General features: G+C 44.4%; 1 protein-coding gene across 17 annotated transcripts in view; it reads left to right on the top strand.

Annotated features, from left to right (window-relative positions):
* Positions 1-21,824, top strand: part of ubr4 (ubiquitin protein ligase E3 component n-recognin 4) — a 106,398-nt gene that overhangs the window by 50,235 nt on the left and 34,339 nt on the right. For 8 of the 17 annotated variants that reach the window (XM_063208446.1, XM_063208433.1, XM_063208441.1 and 5 more), the window contains 26 exons: positions 142-316; positions 535-666; positions 822-943; positions 1,284-1,395; positions 1,868-2,001; positions 2,641-2,818; positions 3,302-3,406; positions 5,168-5,323; positions 6,034-6,202; positions 6,830-7,034; positions 7,418-7,531; positions 9,842-10,051; positions 10,684-10,833; positions 11,539-11,766; positions 12,275-12,353; positions 12,654-12,869; positions 13,235-13,403; positions 14,590-14,734; positions 15,194-15,279; positions 15,679-15,766; positions 16,123-16,316; positions 16,807-17,046; positions 19,694-19,832; positions 20,445-20,570; positions 21,100-21,156; positions 21,685-21,813. In XM_063208446.1, coding sequence (XP_063064516.1) covers positions 142-316; positions 535-666; positions 822-943; positions 1,284-1,395; positions 1,868-2,001; positions 2,641-2,818; positions 3,302-3,406; positions 5,168-5,323; positions 6,034-6,202; positions 6,830-7,034; positions 7,418-7,531; positions 9,842-10,051; positions 10,684-10,833; positions 11,539-11,766; positions 12,275-12,353; positions 12,654-12,869; positions 13,235-13,403; positions 14,590-14,734; positions 15,194-15,279; positions 15,679-15,766; positions 16,123-16,316; positions 16,807-17,046; positions 19,694-19,832; positions 20,445-20,570; positions 21,100-21,156; positions 21,685-21,813 — 3,858 coding nt within the window. The remainder of the gene's footprint in view (positions 1-141; positions 317-534; positions 667-821; positions 944-1,283; positions 1,396-1,867; positions 2,002-2,640; positions 2,819-3,301; positions 3,407-5,167; positions 5,324-6,033; positions 6,203-6,829; positions 7,035-7,417; positions 7,532-9,841; positions 10,052-10,683; positions 10,834-11,538; positions 11,767-12,274; positions 12,354-12,653; positions 12,870-13,234; positions 13,404-14,589; positions 14,735-15,193; positions 15,280-15,678; positions 15,767-16,122; positions 16,317-16,806; positions 17,047-19,693; positions 19,833-20,444; positions 20,571-21,099; positions 21,157-21,684; positions 21,814-21,824) is intronic. The other 9 variants (XM_063208449.1, XM_063208444.1, XM_063208447.1 and 6 more) reach the window with 6 other exon arrangements.

Below are 21,824 nucleotides of genomic sequence, written 5' to 3'. Positions count from 1 at the left end.
CTCTCTCTCTCTCTCTCTCTCTCTCTCTCTCTCTCTCTCTCTCTCTCTCTCTCTCTCTCTCTTCCTCTGTCTCTCTCTCTCTCTCTCTCTCTCTCTCTTCCTCTGTCTCTCTCTCTCTCTCCTCCTCCCCCCCCCATGCAGGATCAGTCTCTGCTGAGTAATGCAGTGCAGTGTCTGAGTAGCTGCAGTAAGGACATGAGAGATCTGGACCCTGACGTGTTCCAGAGGCTGGTGATCACAGCCCGCTCCATCGCCATCATGCGGCCCAGCAACCTGGTGCACTTCACCGAAACCAAACTCCCCCACCCTGAATCAGGTAACCCTCCCGCACTGTGCACCTGCTCTCTGTCTAAACAACTGAATTCCTCAAATATCCTATTTGAGTTCAAATATGCCGTAATCTTCGTTCCTAGAAAGTTTGAGTTGAGTTTGAGTCAAAACTGCTGCAATGTCAGATTTCATATATCTTTCGATAAAGAAACACCCAGATAATTGCTTCCAATATATCAATCATTTGTCGAATATCTTCCACAGACATGACTGAAGACGGCCAGAAGCAGGCTGATGGTGAAGGCTGCAACTTCATCATGCAGCTGGTCAATAACTTCTGGAAGCTGCACGCCCTCAAGCCAAAGAATGCCTTCCTGGCTCCCGCCTGCCTGCCAGGTACCACACGCACTTACTCACGCAACACTGTGTTAATAAAATTGGATACTTTGAAATTAAAATGGTACCATAAAGTAGTAGTAATAGTAGTAATAGTAATTTTGCTTTTAAGATGTCTTGATGTTTGACTTTTCAATTGCAATGTGTTGTTGCAGGCCTGACCCACATTGAGGCCACAGTGAATGCCCTTGTGGATATCATCCATGGCTACTGCACTTGTGAACTGGACTACATTAACGTCGCCTCCAAAATCTACATGCAGATGCTGCTCTGTCCGGTACGTTATTGCATTCCTGAAGATTTAAGTTATTTCAACACTCTTGTGTCTGTTCATACATGCAAGGCTCTAAATGAACACCAGCCAAATGCCGGTAAACCTTGTGCTTGGCAGATAGAAAAGAGCAACTTACTAGCCACTTTGACCCTTAAGTGAGTGTGTGTTTTTCTAGTAAGATCATCATCTATTAGCTATTTTGGTGATGAAAAGCATTCATTTAAAGCCCAGTATACATGGTAGCCTCGTGAAGTATATTATATATTGTGAAGTATATTATATATTATGAGCGCAACGTGTTAATGTTTTAACACGAATCATTTCTGTTTTGTCATGCCAACAGGACACATCTGTGAGTTTCGCCTGCAAGCAGGCTCTGATCCGTGTGTTGAGGCCCAGAAACAAGAGGCGTCACGTCACCCTGCCCTCCCCACCACGGTCCAACACACCCATGGGTACGTACTCTATAACCATCCGAGCACAAAAGACATACAGTCATAGCAAAAAGTTTGTACACCCTTTAAATTCCTTGGATTTCTTTCAAAATGGGTCATAAAACATGGTCTGATCTTCCCGGAAATCACAAGAAGGAACAAACAGTCTTCTTTAATAACTAATTCCACCCAAACATTTACATGTTATCATATTTTTATAGGTGTACTAACTTATGCCTTGCTGTCCTGTGAATGTTAGCATCTTATGGCGAATAAAAATATGATAATTTGTAAATGTTTGGGTGGAATTAGTTAAAGCAGACTCCGGGAAGATCAGACCATATTTTATGACCAATTTTGACAGATATGTAAGAAATTTCAAAGGGTGTACAAACATTTTCCTATGACTGTATTATGAAACACATACAGCAGTGGTGGCTGGTTGGTAAACCTGAGGGGATATATGTTTCAGTAGGTAATATTTTTTCCTCAGGAGACAAAGACGACGATGATGATGACGACGCCGATGACAAAATGCAGCCGTCGGGCATGGCCACGGGCCACGAGAGCGGACGCCAGGAGAGCCAGGAACAAAACGAGGTGGATCACGGCGATTTCGAGATGGTGGTGAGTTTCGCCAAAAGAAGCATTCACTTGTAGGAATTCTGATTCTGCAATAGTTAGGGATGCAAATTATTCATTAATTCATTAATCGTTAGTTGATTGCCTTATCGTTCAATTTCCGATTAATCCATCCGAAATCTCAATGTTTCTCGAAAAAAAAAACCTACTAAATCTAGAAATTAAAATTTAAAAATTAAATTGAAAAGCTACATTTAAATGAATTCTATTTAAATTCTTTAATCCAAAGGTGATTTAGCCAGTTGGAAACTTCCTATTTGTAAGAGTTAGTAGTAAGTCGGAGTTTGGTAGTATTAAGTAGTAGTAGTAGTAGAAGTAGTAGTAGTAGTAGTAGTAGTAGTAGTAGTAGTAGTAGTAGTAGCAGATGACGACCATCCAGCACAGGAATGGGCAACTGGAAGCCTGGGGGCCACATGCATAAAGTATAGTTATCTTTTTGTATTTTCGAATTTGCGAAAATTTGTGACCATGTGGCCCTCCAATGGTGGCGACTTAAAATTCCTTGCCCTCCTTATCATGAAAGTTAGTTACCCATCCCTGGTCTAGCATCTCTGTTGCCCCCGGTGTGTGTCTTGCGGGTGTTATTTTATACCCTCCTCTCCTTTGTGTCTCCCCCTACTGCAGTCGGAGTCCATGGTGCTGGAGACGGCGGAGAACGTGAACAACGGGAACCCGTCCCCTCTGGAGGCCCTGCTGGCGGGGGCCGAGGGCTTCCCCCCCATGCTGGACATCCCCCCGGACGCCGACGACGAGACCATGGTGGAGCTGGCCATCGCCCTCAGCCTGCAGCAGGACCAGCAAGGTCAGGATGGAAAACGCTTCTCATTTTGTATTGTAACACACTGTAATAAGTTACACTGTACTTTGTCCAAGCTGGAAAGTATACATATGACTGGGTAAAATAAAATTGTATACAAATCCTGATCCAGAACCTTAGATAAACACATTGTTGTGTAAAACGTTTTATCAATTCTAAGGGAACAATTCGAGTCGATCTCATTATCTGACCTCCCGTCCCGGCCTTGTGCTCGTGGCATCATTCTTCGCTGACACCCCGCCTCTGTGGAGAAAGCAATAATGTTTCCCCGCTGTCAGACTTTTTGACCTGCAAATCAAAGCCACTAGGCAAACGAAAGCATAATTACACAGCAAATGGAATATGAATTGAAGCACAAAATTTTAAATTGTAAAGAAAGGATGGGCGTAGAAGAGGAATCTATTTGCTCATACATAAAGTCTATTTAGGGACTGAGTGGATGTGTGCTTGTGTGTGTGTGTTGTGCAGGGAGCAGCAGCAGTGCGCTAGGTCTCCAGAGTCTGGGTCTGTCAGGCCAGGCCCCCAGCTCCTCCTCTCTGGACGCAGGAACCCTGTCCGACACCACCGCCTCAGGTTAGTAGGGACCAGCCCCCACCCCACCCGTCTCCCCATAGATATGAACACAAGATACGGCGCTGACCCCTCCTTTGGATTAGAACCAATGCATCAAGTCAGGGGTGCATTTCTCGAAAGCGTAGTTGTTAGCAGTTAGCAACTTGGGTAGTTGACGATGGGAAATTGCATTGCAACCAACAAAGTTGCTAACGTAGTTAGAAACTATGCTTTCGAGAAATGCACCTCAGATCACTGGGGTTTTTACCCGGTATTTTGCTGCCATCAGTCAGTGACAATGCGATATGCGTATTGTCCTGTAGGTGCCGGTAGCATCTATTAAAAAAATGTCAGTATACCGGGTCAAGATGGCGGTGCCTTAGCCTGGTGATGCGCCCATAATACTTCTCTTCATTTCTATTCATGGTCTGAAGGTTCTTTGACCTGATGCGATTAGAATGGCGGGAGGATTGCCCTCTGTTCTGGTTTGAAGCGATTAGACGGCTCTCGCCCTAAACCCTCCCCAGAAAAGAACCGCCAGACCATTACTGTATCTCAAAGTCAAGGATCCTGGCCTTGCTAGGATGTGAAAAAGCTCAGTGATTGGATACTCTTAAGTGAACTCCGCAGAGTATCCAGTCACTGGGCATTTCACGTCCTAGCAAGGCCAGGATCCTTGACTTTGAGATACGGCCCATGAATACAAATGAAGAGAAGTATTGTGGGCAGGTCACACCAGGCTAGCGGTGCCCAGGGTTGCGCCACGCCAAAAGGCGGAATCTGGCATCTACTAGTGTTCATATCTATGTCATCTCACCAACTCTAACCAGGCAAATACACAGGCCGTGACGCGGCAAATAATCGCTTCTGTGCAGCAGCAAGCGATACGAGCGATTGAAGCAACCTACAGTATGTCCGTTACAAGCAAAACGCAAGCATTCAAACTTTCCCATTGGCTGTGGTCACTGACTTCTACACAGTCATTGGCTGTCGTGGCTTGTTGCTTAACTGCGTCATAGCTCATTAGCATAACATAGCCAGGAGTTCAACTACAAACTGTCACTCTCGGCGTGCGAATCGCCTCTAGTCTCCAAAATCTCTTTTGTCGTGCGACTCAATACAAAGTCAATTACTTCCGTCGCTCGCCTCACTCTTGTCGCGGCCTGTGTATTTGCCCGGTTATAATCCTCTCTTCTCTCACCACCATCACCTCTGTTTTGGCATGCACCACCACTATCCTCTCCGTATAGCATACCCGTGAAGCACAGATAGCTCTAGCATACTAAGTGGAAGACCATGAAATATGTGTTATTTCAAGTGCAGTTATTGTATGTTGTTAGTAGTAGTACAGAGTTAGTGTTAAAATGTCTTAAATTAAAGAATGTTTTAGCTTTAAAGATTTAATTAATTGTATACATGACTTTGACAATTTCATTGTCTTCTATCTTTAGTATTCAAACCTTGCATTCAGTGTTTCAAGGATTTTAGTTAAGACTTAGTTTTACGCATCATGTACATATTTACTTATCAGAGTAATCTGAGGTAAAATTGCATGCATGCTATTTTTGTGTGTCAAATGTAATTTATTCATTCATTCATTCATTCATTCGTTTGGTTACTTGATTACTATGTTTTTGTCCTTTGTTGTTTATTTGTTTTGTTTTGTGTTGTGCTGTGACGTGTTGTGACTTGTGACTGTTGTGTTGTGTTGGACCCCTCCTGTTAGAGCGAGCCCTTAGCAAAGCCCTGCTGTGTTGTTCTTCCTTCTTCCCCCTGTAACAGCTCTGGTTCTGCTTTCAGCGCCGGCCTCGGACGACGAGGGCAGCACGGCGGCCACCGACGGCTCCACGCTGCGCACCTCTCCGGCCGAGCACGGGGGCAGCGTGGGCTCCGAGAGCGGCGGCAGCGCCATCGACTCGGTGGCCGGAGAGCATAATGGTAAACCCCCGACCGCACTGTCAAAATTGGTCATAAAACATGGTCTGCTCTTCCCGGAAATCACAAGAAGGAACCGTCTTCTTTAACTAATTCCACCCAAACATTTACATGTTATCGTATTTTTATTGGTGTACTTACTTATGCCTTGCTGTCCTGTGTTTGGGTGGAATTAGTTAAAGCATACTCTTATTCTTATTCCTTCTTGTGATTTTCGGGAAGATCAGACCATGTTTTATGACCAATTTTGACAGCCCCGGTCGCTCCCCCCCACAAAAAATAAGTTATAAGATGGAGAGAAGCGGAACGGAAAGGAGAGAAAATAAAAAGGAGGGCAAAACGATATAAAGAAGGGAAATTATTAAGTTTGCGTTTGGCACAATTTTTTTATGTAAATTTGGCTGCGCCCTACGTTCAATTTTTTTTTTTAAATGATTTTTAGTTCAGAATATTAGCACAGTGTTCTCAGTAGGTGAACACAATATGGTGAAGGGTAGGGTCGTTCTCGAAACATGGATTTCAGATGAGAAAATATCAGCCACTATGTAAACGCGATCACAAGACGATGCTTTGAAGAGTGGATCAATATGTATACCGGTATTTAAAAAAAAAAAAAAAAAAAAAAAACATAACGACCGAGCACTCGTTTTGTGCAACTTGCCACTGACCTAGCACCTTGACTGTGACTGTGTCCTCTCCTTTCTCTCCTCCAGTGTCCGGTCGCAGCAGTGCGTATGGGGACACGACGGTGGAGGGCCACCCAGCGGGCCCCGGGAGCGTGAGCTCCAGCACCGGGGCCATCAGCACCACCACGGCCCAGCAGGAGGGAGAGGGCTCGGAGGGGGAGGGCGAGACTGAGGGGGACATCCACACCAGCAACAGGTCAGTTAAGTTAGGTTTATTCGATGGGGACAGATACACATCATGTAGTAGGCTATACAAACCCAACTGAAAAGCATCATAGCATTTTTAGCCATGGCTAATTTCCAATGCCCGTCATAGACATAGGCACGTCATGAACTTGAGACCTTGTTTACATGCATGTGGATATTTTTTTTTTTATCCATTTTGGGCTTTTTGTTTACATGTGCCCTGAAAGAGGAATGCTGGAAACATTTCTTTAACCCATTTGCTACATTTACATGACTGTTTTGATTCTGAATTAATAATAATTAATAATTCAGAATTAAATAGTTCCATCGAGTGTCCTTTGATCTTTCATTTAATTCAGAATTAAGAAGTGTTTACATGACGTTTTCAAAGTGGAATTAACCTTTATTCAGAATTAAATGGATTTAATTCTGAATTAAATGTCTCATGTACACGTAGCCATTGTCTCAGTAGTGATTTCTGAACTTTTCTTGGTTTAGGGAAAGTCTTCATTAGCAATTACTGAATGTTTTTTTAATTGTGTAGTTTTTTTTTTCATTTTGTAAAATGTGTATACTTCTGTATGATGGGCGGGTGAAGTCCTGAAGTTTTTGTGTCTTTGTGTACCATGTGTTGCAGGCTGCACATGGTGCGTCTGATGCTGCTGGAGCGTCTTCTTCAGCACCTGTCCCAGCTGCACAGCGTGGGGGGCGTGAGGGCCATCCCCTACATGCAGGTCATCCTCATGCTCACCGCCGACCTGGACGGGGACGACGAGAAGGACAAGGGGGCACTGGACGACCTGCTGGCTCAGCTCATCGCAGAGCTCGGCATGCACAAGAAGGTGGGAAGCAAGGGTGTACACACACACACACACACACACACACACACACACACACACACACACACACACACACACACACACACACACACACACACACACACACACACACACACACACACACACAGTGATGCAAACAAGCTCAAAGTCGGTATACACAGGAAGATGGGATGCTCACTCACTCATTCACTCACTCCTGTGCGCACACACACGCTCAGACTAACTCGTGGTGTTGTCATTGCACCTTGCGATTAACACTTAAGTGCTTTTTAGGGAAAAAAAGGAATAGATAATGTTTTCAGTTTAAATATGTGTGTGAGTCGAGCAATAAGTCAAACCTCTTTTGCTGTGTACTGATGTATTGATGATCGTTTGTGCTTCCACAGGATGTGTCCAAGAAGAACGAGCGCAGCCCGATAAACGAGGTGCACCTGGTCATCATGAGGCTCCTCAGCGTCTTCATGTCCCGCACCAAGTCCGGCTCCAAGTCCTCATCAGAGGTACCTGCACCCCAGCCTGATTATCATCGACTTTCAAATCTCTTTGAGACTTTGTCTGACCAAGAGCAGAACAATTAATGTTTCCCAAAAGGTATGGTTGATCCGCCTGCCTTGGGTTGCTACTGTTTGTTTGCTTCCCGACAAAGTGGGAGGTTTTTCTGTAGCTCAGAAACGATATTTGTATTGCTCCTGGCCTGACGAGAAGCAACGCTGAAGGTGTTGCCTCACTAGGAAGGCGCGGCCTGGCTTCCTGCACCACTTAATTGCATTACACTTAGATGCGGTTAACACATATAGATAGCTAAACTCCAGTGATTTCGTGCCATGTCAACCATCGTGTTTTTTCTTTTCCTTATTCAAATCTCTGCGGTAGGGTAGAACCAGGGGGTCAGGATTTGGCTGATTAGCTTCGCCGATTAGCAAGGCACTTCCTCGTCGCAATTCCACCACCACTTCGCTCAAAGAGGGTGGACGCGATTGGTGGGTGCGCGAGTTTAGTGTTGGGCACACATACCTATACAGGTGTGTGGTTGGGCACCTCCATGCATCCAATGCCCGTCTTCCATATATCTTTCTGGTCAATCATAAGTCAGTCATTAATGTGTCACGTAATTGGCTGAGTAAACTGGTGGCGTAAACGACTCCATCTTTGAAGCTGAAAAACTCGTTCTATTTTGGCTTAATTCACTAGCCTAGCATTTCCCATTGAAATGACTGGAGGCGGGACTTATTCACTCTCTCCAGTTCTTATACTACCTCCATGGGTAGAACAATGGATCACCACTGACCAATCAGGGCCAAGTACTCTCCACACTGCTGATAGCACATCGACCAATCACAGTCCAAGAGCATAGCGGCATATCGCTGCACAGGGGGGCGTGGTGCCTACTTTTCTGTACTGTACCTCAGTTGAGGTGCTACTATAAACCCCGCTTTACACTACACTACTGTGCAATTCCTGTGTTTTACAGGCACCTTCCATGTAGCCAATACAGCAAAGTGACACTTTAAAGGCCAACTTCCGATAAAACTCAGTTTTACTCACTCCTTTCGAAGATCGGACGGTCACCCCAAGTTAAACTCACTTGCAAGGCTCTCATAGCGGTGCGTCAACTCTCCTGGCTGTGTTTCCCGGTGTTTCCCAATTTACATAAATAATGCAGAGAAACGAGCGAATCACGAAAGCCTTTCTGTGTTTCGTCACGTCGAAAGAAGGCGTTGCCCACAAAGGTTTATATCGACCCATTTATCTAAAAACATGTCGAGTAATTTTTTTCTGCTTGTTTTCAAAACAAGCAACGTCTGGTGGCCCGAAACATAGCTTAGCTTAGCTATCAGCTGGTTGCTACTCTCAGGTACACACACAGCACAAAGCCTCATACATAAAGCCTGCTCACTCCGGTTGCTCCCTGGCTGCAGCTCGCCTAGGGGTCGCTGTCGAAAGAGCACAGCCCTGAATGGAGCCTGCACGCCTCCGTTGGCGCCCCTATAGTGCAGTACCACCCGGGGAAGTGGCGACTCTGTTTCCCATTACATTCTCTCCAAGAACTGGAGGACTGAGCCAATCAGAGACGCGTTTCTTTGAGAGCAGGAGGAGTGAGCCAATCAGAGACGCATTTCCACGAGAAACACGGAACACTCTCTCGTTTCTCCACAAGCCACCTTGCCAGCTTGCAAAAACGTCTTGAAACAAAGCAACCAGAACGTTTTTTAAAACAGGACCAACGCGTAACACATTCAATAACAATTGGGAACACGGCAATATTAATTAAATGACGTTGAGAGGCCATCTTTAAATTATTCTGTTTGATTCAAGGGAAATATATTTGTTGTCAGGGAGTATTGTTCAATGGAAATGGTGTGACATTTAAAAGCCAGGCTTTTGTGTCAGCAAATGAAAATATATGGCTTTTCTGCTAAAAGGTCAGGCTTTTAAGTTAAGCAGCACACGAGTGCTTTGCCCTTGTGCCCCTCTGTCCTCTTTCCTTTTGAGGCAGTTGAATGATATTCATCTTAATCTGCTCCCCTGCGTCTCCTGTGTCATCCTTCTGCACTTGATCCACTGAATGGTCTCCATCTTAATCCATTTTAGCTTGGAGCAACATATACGCTGCATTCAGGCTCTTGAGATTTGAGCTTTTTTATTAAAAATGTGGTTGTGTTAGTGCTTATTGAACACGTTCTAATGCAAAATGAAGGTCCTAACTTTTATATTTAGGTTTTAATAGGCAGAGGGCACCCTATTCATGCCATTATGATGGTTACTGTATTTTAATCTCTTCTCTTAATCTCTCTCTTCCTCCTGTCTAGTCCTCGTCTCTCATCTCCAACGCCACAGCCACGGCCCTGCTGAGCCTGGGTGCTATCGACTACTGTCTGCACGTGCTCAAGTCGCTGCTGGAGTTCTGGAAGACGCAGCAAGGGGAGGAGGAGCCGGCGGCCGCCAGTCAGCTGCTCAAGCCCCATGCTTCCTCCTCGCCGCCCGACATGAGCCCCTTCTTCCTCAGACAATATGTCAAGGTGTGTATCCAGTAGTGTTGTCTACGTAGAACGCAGGTATACACACGCAGTATACCCACTTCAAAATGTCAGGGATTTCAGTGTACCCACTTAAAATTGATTGATCCATTATTTAAAATAGCACAAATATATACAGTATACCCACCACGAAAAAGTAGACTACACCACTGTGTGTATCCATATAGAACAGTCACACACAGTGGACCCCAACAGCACAGGTGGAGATGATCAACCCAGCAGGTTTTTTTGGCCTATTCTTTGTTACCTGATGAAAATTGTTGGTTGTCTGATAATTTGGGGTGGTTTTCTCCCCTTTGGATAAAATGTTTTTGTGCTAGTCAAATGTAGAGATAATTGAGGGGGGCGCTGTGGTGCAACGCGCTAAGCCCCCCACATTTGGGCTTGTAAGCCCAAGGGTTGCACCCTGGGTTCGAATCCGACCTGGGTAATTTGCCATCCCTACCCTGACTCCCTCTACATTCGCTTTCTGTCGCTCTTCACTGTCCTGTCCGAAATAAAGGCGAAAAATCCCATAAAAATACATTTTAAAACATTTTTTTTTTTTTGAGATAATTGAAGCGAGAAATGATATGCTCTCCTAATTATAACTTATCTCCTCCTGTTCATCTCAGGGCCATGCCTCTGATGTGTTTGAGGCCTACTCTCAGCTGCTGACGGAGATGGTGCTCAGGCTGCCCTACCAGATCAAGAAGATCGCAGACACCAACCCACGCATCCCACCCCCCATCTTCGATCACTCCTGGTTCTACTTCCTCTCCGAGGTAGTAAGATTATCTCTATCTTTTTTTCTCTTGTTATAAATTGTATTCTTTGTGTGGTACTGTATTTAATCTGTTTATGGTGTGGTAAATGTAAAATTGTAATAACAAAGACATAATTCTGGAAGCAGATATTAGCAGTGGCACCCACTACATAAGTTGTTTCTTGTACATACCAGTTGTGTACTTCCTAGATGTGGCGTCTTTAAGTTTTGATATGCAGGCAATTCAAAGAAAGATGAGAAGTTTAGTCAATCCTTACTTGTTGCTTCCTCTTCTTGATGGTTGATCTGTCTTCTCCACCTCTCATTGTATCAATCTTGTAGCCTCTTAACACACACCGTTCCATCACTCGAAAGCTTCACTGAAAAAACATCACTGCCATAGTACTATGCCACTATGTCACTGAACAGGGCCTTTTTATACATTATGACTTGATCATTGGCATTCTGGTAACAGCTCATTTATAACAGGGGCCGTGTCATAAGGGGTTATTTTAATGACTATTTCCTCCCGTAAATAAGGTGTTCTTGTACGTACCAGTTGTATGCTGCCTAGATGTGGCCTGCAGGACAGGCTAAGACAAAAAGTTATGTCAATCCTTTGATTGCTGTTTCCTCTTTCTTCTCCACCCCATCGGCCAGCGTGTCAATCTTTTAATTTAATGAATATTTCCTCTTTCGTCTTGTCCACCCCCTGGCCCCCCAGTACCTGATGATCCAGCAGACTCCGTTCGTGCGGCGGCAGGTGCGCAAGCTGCTGCTGTTCATCTGCGGCTCCAAGGAGAAGTACCGCCAGCTGCGCGACCTGCACACGCTGGACTCGCACGTCCGGGCCATCAAGAAGCTGCTGGAGGAGCAGGGCATCTTCCTGAGGGCCGGGGTGGTCACCGCCTCCTCGGGGTCCGCCCTGCAGTACGACACCCTCATCAGCCTGGTCAGTCAGTTACTTCTCTTCGATTGATTGATTGATTGATTGATTTTATTTGACAATCTCAGTTCTTGAATAAAAGCAAGTACATTATTTAGTTTTGAGTAAACCACACCACATACTTAACTAAAGGATAACACAATAAAGCCAGAGGGCTTATTTCCATCGTGGTCCTTGATGTTGGATGGCAGCAGATGTTAAAATGGCAAGAGTGGCTTTGTGGCAACTAGATCTCCTTAAAACAAATGAATAAATAAGCAACACCAATAACTACTAAGACTGCAGAACCACATTACTTAGACTGCATATAAAAAGCAAAACAATCTACATTGTTATTTTTCACCCTGCTGCTGAAAAGTAGAGATACGTACATGATGTAGTCTGAGAGATTGAGATGAAGTGGAACCTTTGTTTCTGTTTGAATTGGTTGAAGATGTTTGTAAAGTTTTTCTCTATGCAACAGTATTTGTTATATAGGCACTAACTGTGTTGTACATGTATTTGCCATTCACAGATGGAACATCTCAAGGCCTGTGCAGAGATTGCCACCCAGCGCACCATCAACTGGCAGAAGTTCTGCATGAAGGATGAATGTAAGTCATGATTTAAATTCTCATTATGATGAATTCCATATTATGCATCAGAAAACAACCTCAAATACCAAAAAGGCTATACAAATATATTTAAATAAAACATTTATAATAATAATAATTACATCAATGTCATATATTCATCATGTTGTGTCATTATGATGAATTACATGTTATGCATCAAGGAAACTCAAAAAAGACCATAAAAACATATTTAAATAAAATAATAATAATAATGACACCAATGTCATATTCATCATGTTGTCATCTATCGTTCTCCCCCTTCTCTCCCCCCCTGTGCAGCGGTGCTGTGCTTCCTGCTGCAGGTGAGTTTCCTGGTGGACGAGGGCGTGTCCCCGGTGCTGCTGCAGCTGCTGTCCTGTGCCCTGTGTGGCAGCAAGGTGCTGGCCACCTCCTCCAGCGGCTCCTCGGGGGGCTCCGGGGGAGGCTCCCAGTCCTCCCAGAGCAAGTCCTCCAGCAAGAAGAGCAAGAAGGAGGAGAAGGAGAAGGAGAAAGAGGGTGAGTCGGCACTCCAAAAGGGTTGGAAATAACAATTGAATGACATTGTTACAATTGAATTGATTGTTTGTGCACAGATTGTATTGGGATAGCCCGTTAAGTTTAGTGGAACTTGACAGGCATGCATTAAAATCACATTGTGATTTTAGAAGGGTGAATAAGCGGGGGACAAATAGCCTTTTCCTGTTGGTTATGTGTGCGGTTCAGTGGAGCTTCTGCAGCCCTTTCTTCAGCCTTGCAATAAAAAAAAACATGATGGCATGGTCAAATTGTAAACCATTATTATTTGCATAGTATATATGTGTTATAATATTATTAGTCATTATAATGGACCTTCCTCATCTCTTTTCAAATGTTTTCAACAGGAGATGGTGTCGGTAGTCTGGAGGACCAGCTGTGCACAGCTCTGGTCAGTCAGCTCAACAAGTTTGCAGACAAGGAGACCCTCATCCAGTTCCTGCGCTGCTTCCTGCTGGAGTCCAACGCCTCATCTGTACGCTGGCAAGCACACTGCCTGGCCCTGCACATCTACAGGTACAAATCAGGGCTTTAACGTTAACGTTTTTTGCACCCCGGCCACTTTGGCTAGTGGTTTTCCCTAGTCACTAGCCATTTTGTCAATAAAACTTTGGCTAGCAGAAACATTTTTTTTTTCTGTAGAATATTCTTGCAACAATTGCAGCAACTACCTTGATTTGTGACGCCGAAGTATACATTACCTGTCAAAGTGGCTAGTGAGACTAAATTGTTATTAGCCACAGACAAGTTTTTACCAGCATTTGGCTGGTTGGCAGGTGCCAGTTTCAAGCCTGGTACAAATATATTCAAGTACACACTTACAATACACACCTACAGGAGCACACAAGTGATGCTACAAATGTGAACGACAGGTACACATCTACAAAGGAAAGGGGAAAGTTTGAACACCATTTGAAATGTCTTAAATTTCTGTCAAAACTGGTCATAAAACATCGTCTGATCTTCCTGGAAGAACAATATTATAACATGTAAATGTTTCGGTGAAATTAGTTAAAGCATACACAGTTTGATCTTTCCTGACATCACCAGAAGGAGCAGACAGTGTTTTATGACAAATTTTGACAGAAATCTAAGAAATGTCATGATTGGCACACATTTACAATTTGCATCGGCAGGTTGACAACTCTACTATATATCTTTGGTTCTCTGCTTTGCCAGAACATGTCAACACAACTGAAATGCCAGTCAATTTCATACCATATTGATGAATACAGTTGATTGAGGTACCCCTTACCAGACACCATCTTGCTACTGGGAAAATGTAATTAGCACAGGGCCTTTAGTATACAATACATAACAATTTGGTCATTGCCTTTCTGGTATCAGCTAATTTATAACAGGGGTAGTGTCTGACGGCAGGGACACAGACGCGAATTTGGCCAAGCAAAGCGAACTTCGCCATTCATTTCTATGAAGGAGACGAAGGCAAGCTAACAGGAGCAAAGTGGAGCGAAATTGTTGAACCAAGTTTAATATTGTAAATGAGGAGCGGATTTGGCGTGCAGTGGCCAATCAAATCAACAGCACAAATGTTTTTAATTTGATTTGATTCGCCGCGAGGACCTGAGGACTGCTATGGAACACTGATTTTTGCCTCTCTTCGCCTCGCTCATTTCACCTGCTATGTGTTCATAGCGTTAAGGGGTTGTAGTAAACCGTGTCTGCGTGTGTCGTGCTGCAGGAACTCCAGTAAGTCTCAGCAGGAGCTGCTGCTGGACCTGATGTGGGCCATTTGGCCAGAGCTGCCGGCATACGGACGCAAGGCGGCCCAGTTCGTGGACCTGCTCGGATACTTCTCCCTCAAGACACCTCAGACGGAGAAGAAGGTGGGTTTGGACAACATGACTGCGTGCGTGCGTGCGTGCGTGTGTGCGTGCGTGCGTGTGTGCTTGCGTGTTTATGTGCATGGGCGCATTTCCAGTCAAATGCTGAATTGTAACTGTTTTATTTTGGTTTTTGCCTTCTTCTTTTGTGTTTTGTTTAATTCTCATGGTCTGTCTTGATCTTTCTTTTCTACTATCTATCTATCTATCTATCTATCTATCTATCTATCTATCTATCTATCTATCTATCTATCTATCTATCTATCTATCTATCTATCTATCTATCTATCTATCTATCTATCTATCTATCTATCTATCTATCTTTTCTGCTCTCGGTCTTATGTAGATTTGGACAAGTGTCTGGCAAATAAAGAGAAATCAATTCAATTGTTAAGATATAACGTTATGCTGTTATAAAGCTGCATTCAATTAATTTTTTGTTGCCGTCATGTTGTCCCTTAGCTGAAGGAGTACTCTCAGAAGGCCGTAGAAATCCTCCGAACGCAAAACCACATTCTCACCAACCACCCCAACTCCAACATCTACAAGTAAGTGTTTGCAAATGTCTCCATACTGTTACAGCGTAAGGCGGATTTTTCAGATTAACCTCAAAGTGAATTCTGTCTATTCCTTAATCTGGTAAAAGGAAGAAATGTAGCTGCACACCACAAAAGCTCCCTTTATGTGATTCAAAGTGAGAAATGTTTCCACCTGTACGATCTTCATCAAAGACCTGATGAAGATCTTACAGGTCAAAACGTTGTGCCAGTTATTCACATGTTAAATCACGACAAGGGAGCTTTTGTGGTGTGCGGATCTTTCTTCCTTTTTTGTGTGCGTTCTTTCATATCTTACACCCGTAACAATTGTTTTTTGGGATGTGCGCACCCCTCACACTTTTTTAATCCTTTTAAAATTCTGTCCTTATTTTGTGTTTCTCTGTGCAGTACCCTCTCCGGTCTGGTTGAGTTTGATGGGTTCTACCTGGAAAGTGACCCCTGCTTGGTCTGCAACAACCCCGAAGTGCCATTTTCTGTGAGTGACACTGAATGTGCTCATATGTCTGATGATTGATGGTTTTTCAGTGGCGATTTACTTTCATTTTGCACTCCTATGTCATTGCGGATGTGGTCTCTGAAGCATAATGTTGACAAGGTTTTCTCATAATTTCTGTGTTATGCAGAACATCATGTTCAGAGTAATTTTGCTCCTTATTTAGGATGTAGCTCCTTATTTATCTGTAATTGCTGTTGTCATATCAATATCACATTATCATATCGCTCATTTATTACAAAAAACCTCACTCATCACTGTTGTATCTGGAACGTTATGTTGAGAGCTCTCATTTGCAAGCAAAACAAAAACATTGCCGTTGCTTTGTTTGTGTGCAGAATATCAAGCTGTCATCGATCAAGGTGGACACGCGCTACACCACCACACAGCAGGTGGTGAAGCTGATCGGCAGCCACACCATCAGCAAGGTGACGGTGAAGATCGGGGACCTGAAGAGGACCAAGATGGTGCGCACCATCAACCTCTACTACAACAACCGCACCGTGCAGGCCATCGTGGAGCTCAAGAACAAGTCAGTGGCTCTCTTTACTTTAACTTATCAATTAGTTCATCTGTTGTATGAAACGATATTAACTTCATGTCAGATCAGAATCAGAAGGAGTTTATCTCTGAACAGTAGACCTACAGGCCAAACCCCATTCATAAGACAAGGAGCTGAACTCCAGACCCACTCTTAAGAGATAAATACCCTGATTCCCACACCAGAATTGGAACAAAAAAAGTCTGTCAGAGGAGTAAACGAAATGTCTTCAACGATAATGTACATTTTATGTTTTTGTGGTGAGATCAAAGACACATTAAACACACTAAAGTGTCACCAAAACACGGAATTGTATGTCTATATTCTGACTTTTGAGGGCCCCATATTTATATTTCGCCTAGGGCCCCAAATGGCTAGATCCGCCCCAATGATGACAACATTTAGCAACATTAGTGAACCACTGGACTAAGGTAACTTCAGGCATAACATCCTCTCTCTCTCTTCCCATTATTCCCTTCAGGCCGGCGCGCTGGCACAAGGCCAAGAAGGTGCAGCTGACCCCTGGTCAAACGGAGGTGAAAATCGACCTGCCGCTGCCCATCGTGGCGTCCAACCTCATGATCGAGTTCTCCGACTTCTACGAGAACTACCAGGCGTCCACCGAGACCCTCCAGTGCCCGCGCTGCAGCGCCTCCGTGCCCGCCAACCCGGGCGTCTGTGGCAACTGTGGGGAGAACGTCTACCAGTGCCACAAGTGCAGGTGGGTCACGTTGGCATTGTGCCAATGCCACAGGTGTAGGTGGGTCGGGTTTGCATTTTGAAGAAGGCCAGACGGCCGAAACGTCACTTATTAAAACATGCAGTGTGCGGCTTTCTCTTTATTTTCTTTAAGCATTTGTATGCACAAGAAGCCAACACCTCAAGAAAGACTTTATTGGTGTGCGATACCTCATTAGGGGCCAAGCAGCGAAGCTGGCGAAGGCCCCTATAGAGTTAGTAGGTTTTCTGCTTATTATTATTATCTAGGCACCTTTCTTCTCCTTAGCAAGTCTATGGCAGCCCATAGAACCGTAGGTAGGAAAATGCTGTAAATTGGCACACACATTAGGGACAGTCTCAGCATTACCCACAGCGATTTATAGGTCCCCAATCCCAACGCTCTAGCGCCACCAGCAGGTCAAAGTTGCAGGTACATTTCTGCTTGTAACTTTTGAACCGCTGGGCCAATTTTCATAAACTTGGTATCCCTGGAATCCTTGGGCCAAGACGAATCCAACGCACTCTATGACGTCATTTTCCGCCAGGATAGTTTTCCCGCCATTTTGAATTTTGTAAAATTCAATAAAAATGCTATTTTCCCCGCAATTTTTGACCAATTCGCCCGAAACTTGGTATATAGTATCTCTAGACTGAGCTACACATGGGGTCTCAAGGAATATTAGATATCTTTTATAGTTTTGCCGTGACAGCCAATCAAAATTGTCGTAAAAGTGGTGAAACAGGAAGTGAGGTAATATCTCAGCAACTGTTTGTTGAATTAGGTTGGGATTTTGTACACACATAGAAGTCCATCCCATGACCTACCACAAACAAAATCAGAACCCCAGCTCAAACTCTGTAGCGCCACCAGCAGGTCAAAATTTTAGCTACATTTTTGCCTGTAGCTTTTAAACCATATGCACGATGTAAAATATATTATTATCACTAGAATCCTTGGGCCAAGCCGAATTCAACGCACTATACGAAGTTATGTCAACGCAGAAGGGAAATTCCGCCATTTTGAATTTTGTAAAATTCACTGTAAGTCTATGGTAGCCCATAGAACCATACATAGAAAAATGCTGTAAATTGGCACACATATTTGAGGCAGCATCAACATTACCCACAGCGAGTTATAGGTCCCTAGCCCCAATACTCTAGCGCCACCAGCAGGTGAAAGTCACAGGTACATTCCTGCTTGTAACTTTTGAACCGCTGGGCCAATTTTCCTAAACCTGGTATCCCTGGAATCCTTGGGCCACGACGAATCCAACGCACCATATGGCGTCATTTTCTGCCTGGATAGTTTTCCCGCCATTTTGAATTTTGTAAAATTCAATAAAAATGCTATTTTTCCCGCAATTTTTGAACATTTCGCCCGAAATTCGGTATATTGTATCTCTGTACTGAGTTTTGTATGGGGTCTCAAGGAATATTAGATATCTTTTATCGTTTATTCGTGACAGCCAATCAAAGTTGATGTAAAATTGGCAAAACAGGAAGTGAGGTCATACCTCAGCAATCGTTTGTCAAATTCTGTTAGGATTTTTTGCACACATACTAGTCCATCCCATGACCTCCCACAAAAAAATCCAGACCCCAAGCTCAAACTCTCTAGCGCCACCAACAGGTAACAGGAAGTGAGCACATATCTCGGCAGCTCTTCAACGGATTCAAACTAAACTTGGTTCATGTGATCACACTCCCCTCCGAGGAATGCACACCAACATTGACAACATTTTGGGCCAAAGGGGGCGCTGCAGCTCCATTTGTTGCCGTGGCGACTTTGGCAACTTTACTGCTTGGCCCCGCATTGCTGCTTGCAGCTATATTTTTTACCTCAAGTTTCTTTTTTGAATTGCACCAATGCCACAGGTGTACTCTAGGTGGGTCAGGTTAGCATTTTGGCAAGCTACAGGGGTCGGTGGGTTGGGTTTGCATTTCGCCAATGCCACAAGTGGAAATGACTGTAGTCAGGGGCGGACTTAGGGGTGGGGTCCACGGGGCAATTTCCTGGGGTGGTACCTGAAAGGCAGCGTCACCACAAGTGCAGGTGGGTGTAACCCAGTGTTTCTCAAGGGGTGCTCTGCAGCTGCACCAGGGGGCGTTGGGGAATCCTAGGGAGGTGTTTTGAGCTTACAGATGCAGAAGCCCACAGCTGAGTTGGGGCGGTGCTTAGTTGCCATTGGGGGGGGCACTAGTCTGTTTTATTTTTTAATACTAAAGGGTGCGTTGGCATGCTTATGATGAGGTCAAGGAGCTGTTGGGAGGCTTATGCTGATGTCCAGGGGGCGTTGGGAAGCTTATGATGAAGTCCAGGGGGCGTTTGTTCAAAAGGGTGAGAACCACTGGTGTAAGTACCAGGGGTAGTCACTGTCACTACCGGCTGGGGTAGTTGAAATTTGTGTGTTTGAGGTGACAGAGCTTCCTTTAAACTAGAAAGTAATGTCTTTGACTGAAGCTGGCCAAAGAAAGCATTCAAAAGGCAGTCAACTTTTACAATTTCATATATTGTTAATTGTTGGGCAGTTCTCTTAGCAGCAATCACTGCATTTAAATACACCCTTATCAATTTAATTACAGAGTAGCAAGGATAGTTAGTGATATTGAATTGGCTGATTGTGATTATCTTCCCTCTGCTGTGGTAGGTCTATAAACTATGATGAGAAGGACCCCTTCCTGTGTAACGCTTGCGGCTTCTGCAAGTACGCTCGCTTCGACTTCATGCTGTACGCCAAGCCCTGCTGCGCTGTGGACCCCATAGAGAATGAAGAGGATAGGAAGAAGGTGAGATCACACACACACACACACACACACACACACACACACACACACACACACACACACACACACACACACACACACACACACACACACACACACACACACAGACACCCACCTATTCCTATATAAATGCCACACAAGTTCTTCACACACAGATTCAAACACTTGATTCAAATTGGCTTCACCATCTGTGCCCAATTGTTTGTGATTGCTTTACTTTCGAATGTGGCCAGATTATACTCACCTAACACACAACACTCAATATAATTACCATCACAGCATCTGCTCACCCCTTTACAGCGCCTACCATCACTTTTGCAGTTTTGCTAAACATCCATTCGAGGGACCATTTGCGCCTTTTTATTCAGATGCTGATTTAATGATATGCTACCTCAGCTGTGTATCGTAATGTAATCTGCCCTAATACCCTCCCTCCCTCTCTCTCTCTCCTCTCTCTCTCTCTCTCTCTCTCTCTCTCTCTCTCTCTCTCTCTCGTGTGTCTGTACATCTATCTGTGTGTGTGTGTGTGCGCGTGCGTGTCTGTGTGTGCGCGCGTGCGTGTCTGTGTCTGTGTCTGTGTCTGTGNCTGTGTCTGTGAATGTCCCTATACTCTAGGCGGTGACCAACATCAACACGCTCCTGGACAAGGCGGACCGTGTGTACCACCAGCTGATGGGCCACCGTCCCCAGCTGGAGAGCCTGCTGTCCAAGGTGAATGAGGCCGCCCCCGAGAAGCCACAGGTGGGTCACTAGGACCTTCTGGCTCCCCCTCAGCCTGCTCTCGTCCCCGCCGCACCACACAATACTCATGTTACTTTCAGTGCCAGTGGTTCCTAGACTTGTTCAGCGGGGGCTCCCTTTTATATTACATTATATTACATTACATTGCATTTGGCAGACACTTTGTAGACCAAACCGACTTCCAATCGAAGATATAATCATAGCCAACATCACTAGCAGATACAAAGTGCACAGGAAATACAGAACAATAAGTCCCCCTTTTTGTGCTTCAGAATATTTTCGCAACCCCCTCACCCACCATAGTCTAGTCTTAGCCTAGCAATTGGCTGGATTTCTAGCAATATTAGTGGACAAACTATTAATGAAAAATCTAGCAATAGACAAAATGGATTAAAAAAATGCCATTAATAGCTTGTCCGCTAATATTGCTAGAAATCCACAGGATAGCAAATACATCTGTTAAGCATACAAGTGAATACTGTTTCTAACCTGTTAACCTGTGAAGTGCATGTTTTTATGCAACCTTCAGTACCACTGCGATCCCCCTAGGGGTCCCGACCCCCAGTTTAGGAACCACTGCTTTACTGTAAGTACTCTTACTCCTACTACTCCTCTCACTGTTTCCCACCTGCACTGTCTGTCTTTCCTGCATTTACTGTTCTTGGATGTCTGTTTTTTATGAGTTAGTTGCACATTTGTTTGACCATTATTTACCGATTCTTGGCAGTGTTAACATGCTGGGAAAAAATATCAAACGATGAAATCAATAAAAATGCCAAACTATAAAGAGAATGTAGTTAATACTCATACTGATAATATTAGTATTGATATTAATACGATTGCATGTGCTAGTTTGTTTGTAAGTCATTGTGTGTTTGTAGTGGAGCCTGACGGTGTTGTGTGTGTGTGTGTGTGTGTGTGTGTGTGTGTGTGTGTGTGTATATGTGTGTGTGTGTGTGTGTGTGTGTGTGTGTGTGTGTGTGTGTGTGTGTGTGTGTGTGTGTGTGTGTGTGTGTGTGTGTGTGTGTGTGTGTGTGTGTGTGTGTGTGTGTGTGTGTGTCTGTGTGTGTGTGTGTGTGTGTGTGTGTGTGTGTGTATTTCTACGTCCCCTCAGGATGACACGGGCACTGGGGCAGCGTTGGGCACCGCCACTGCTAGCGTGAACCGCTACATCCAGCAGCTGGCCCAGGAGTACAGTGGGGACTGCAAAACCTCCTTTGATGAGCTCTCCAAAATCATCCAGGTAAGATAGTC

The sequence above is a fragment of the Engraulis encrasicolus genome, chromosome 10 (assembly GCF_034702125.1).
Source record: "Engraulis encrasicolus isolate BLACKSEA-1 chromosome 10, IST_EnEncr_1.0, whole genome shotgun sequence".
NCBI classification, from domain to species: Eukaryota; Metazoa; Chordata; class Actinopteri; order Clupeiformes; family Engraulidae; genus Engraulis; species Engraulis encrasicolus.
This window is presented reverse-complemented; position numbering and strand designations above follow the sequence as displayed.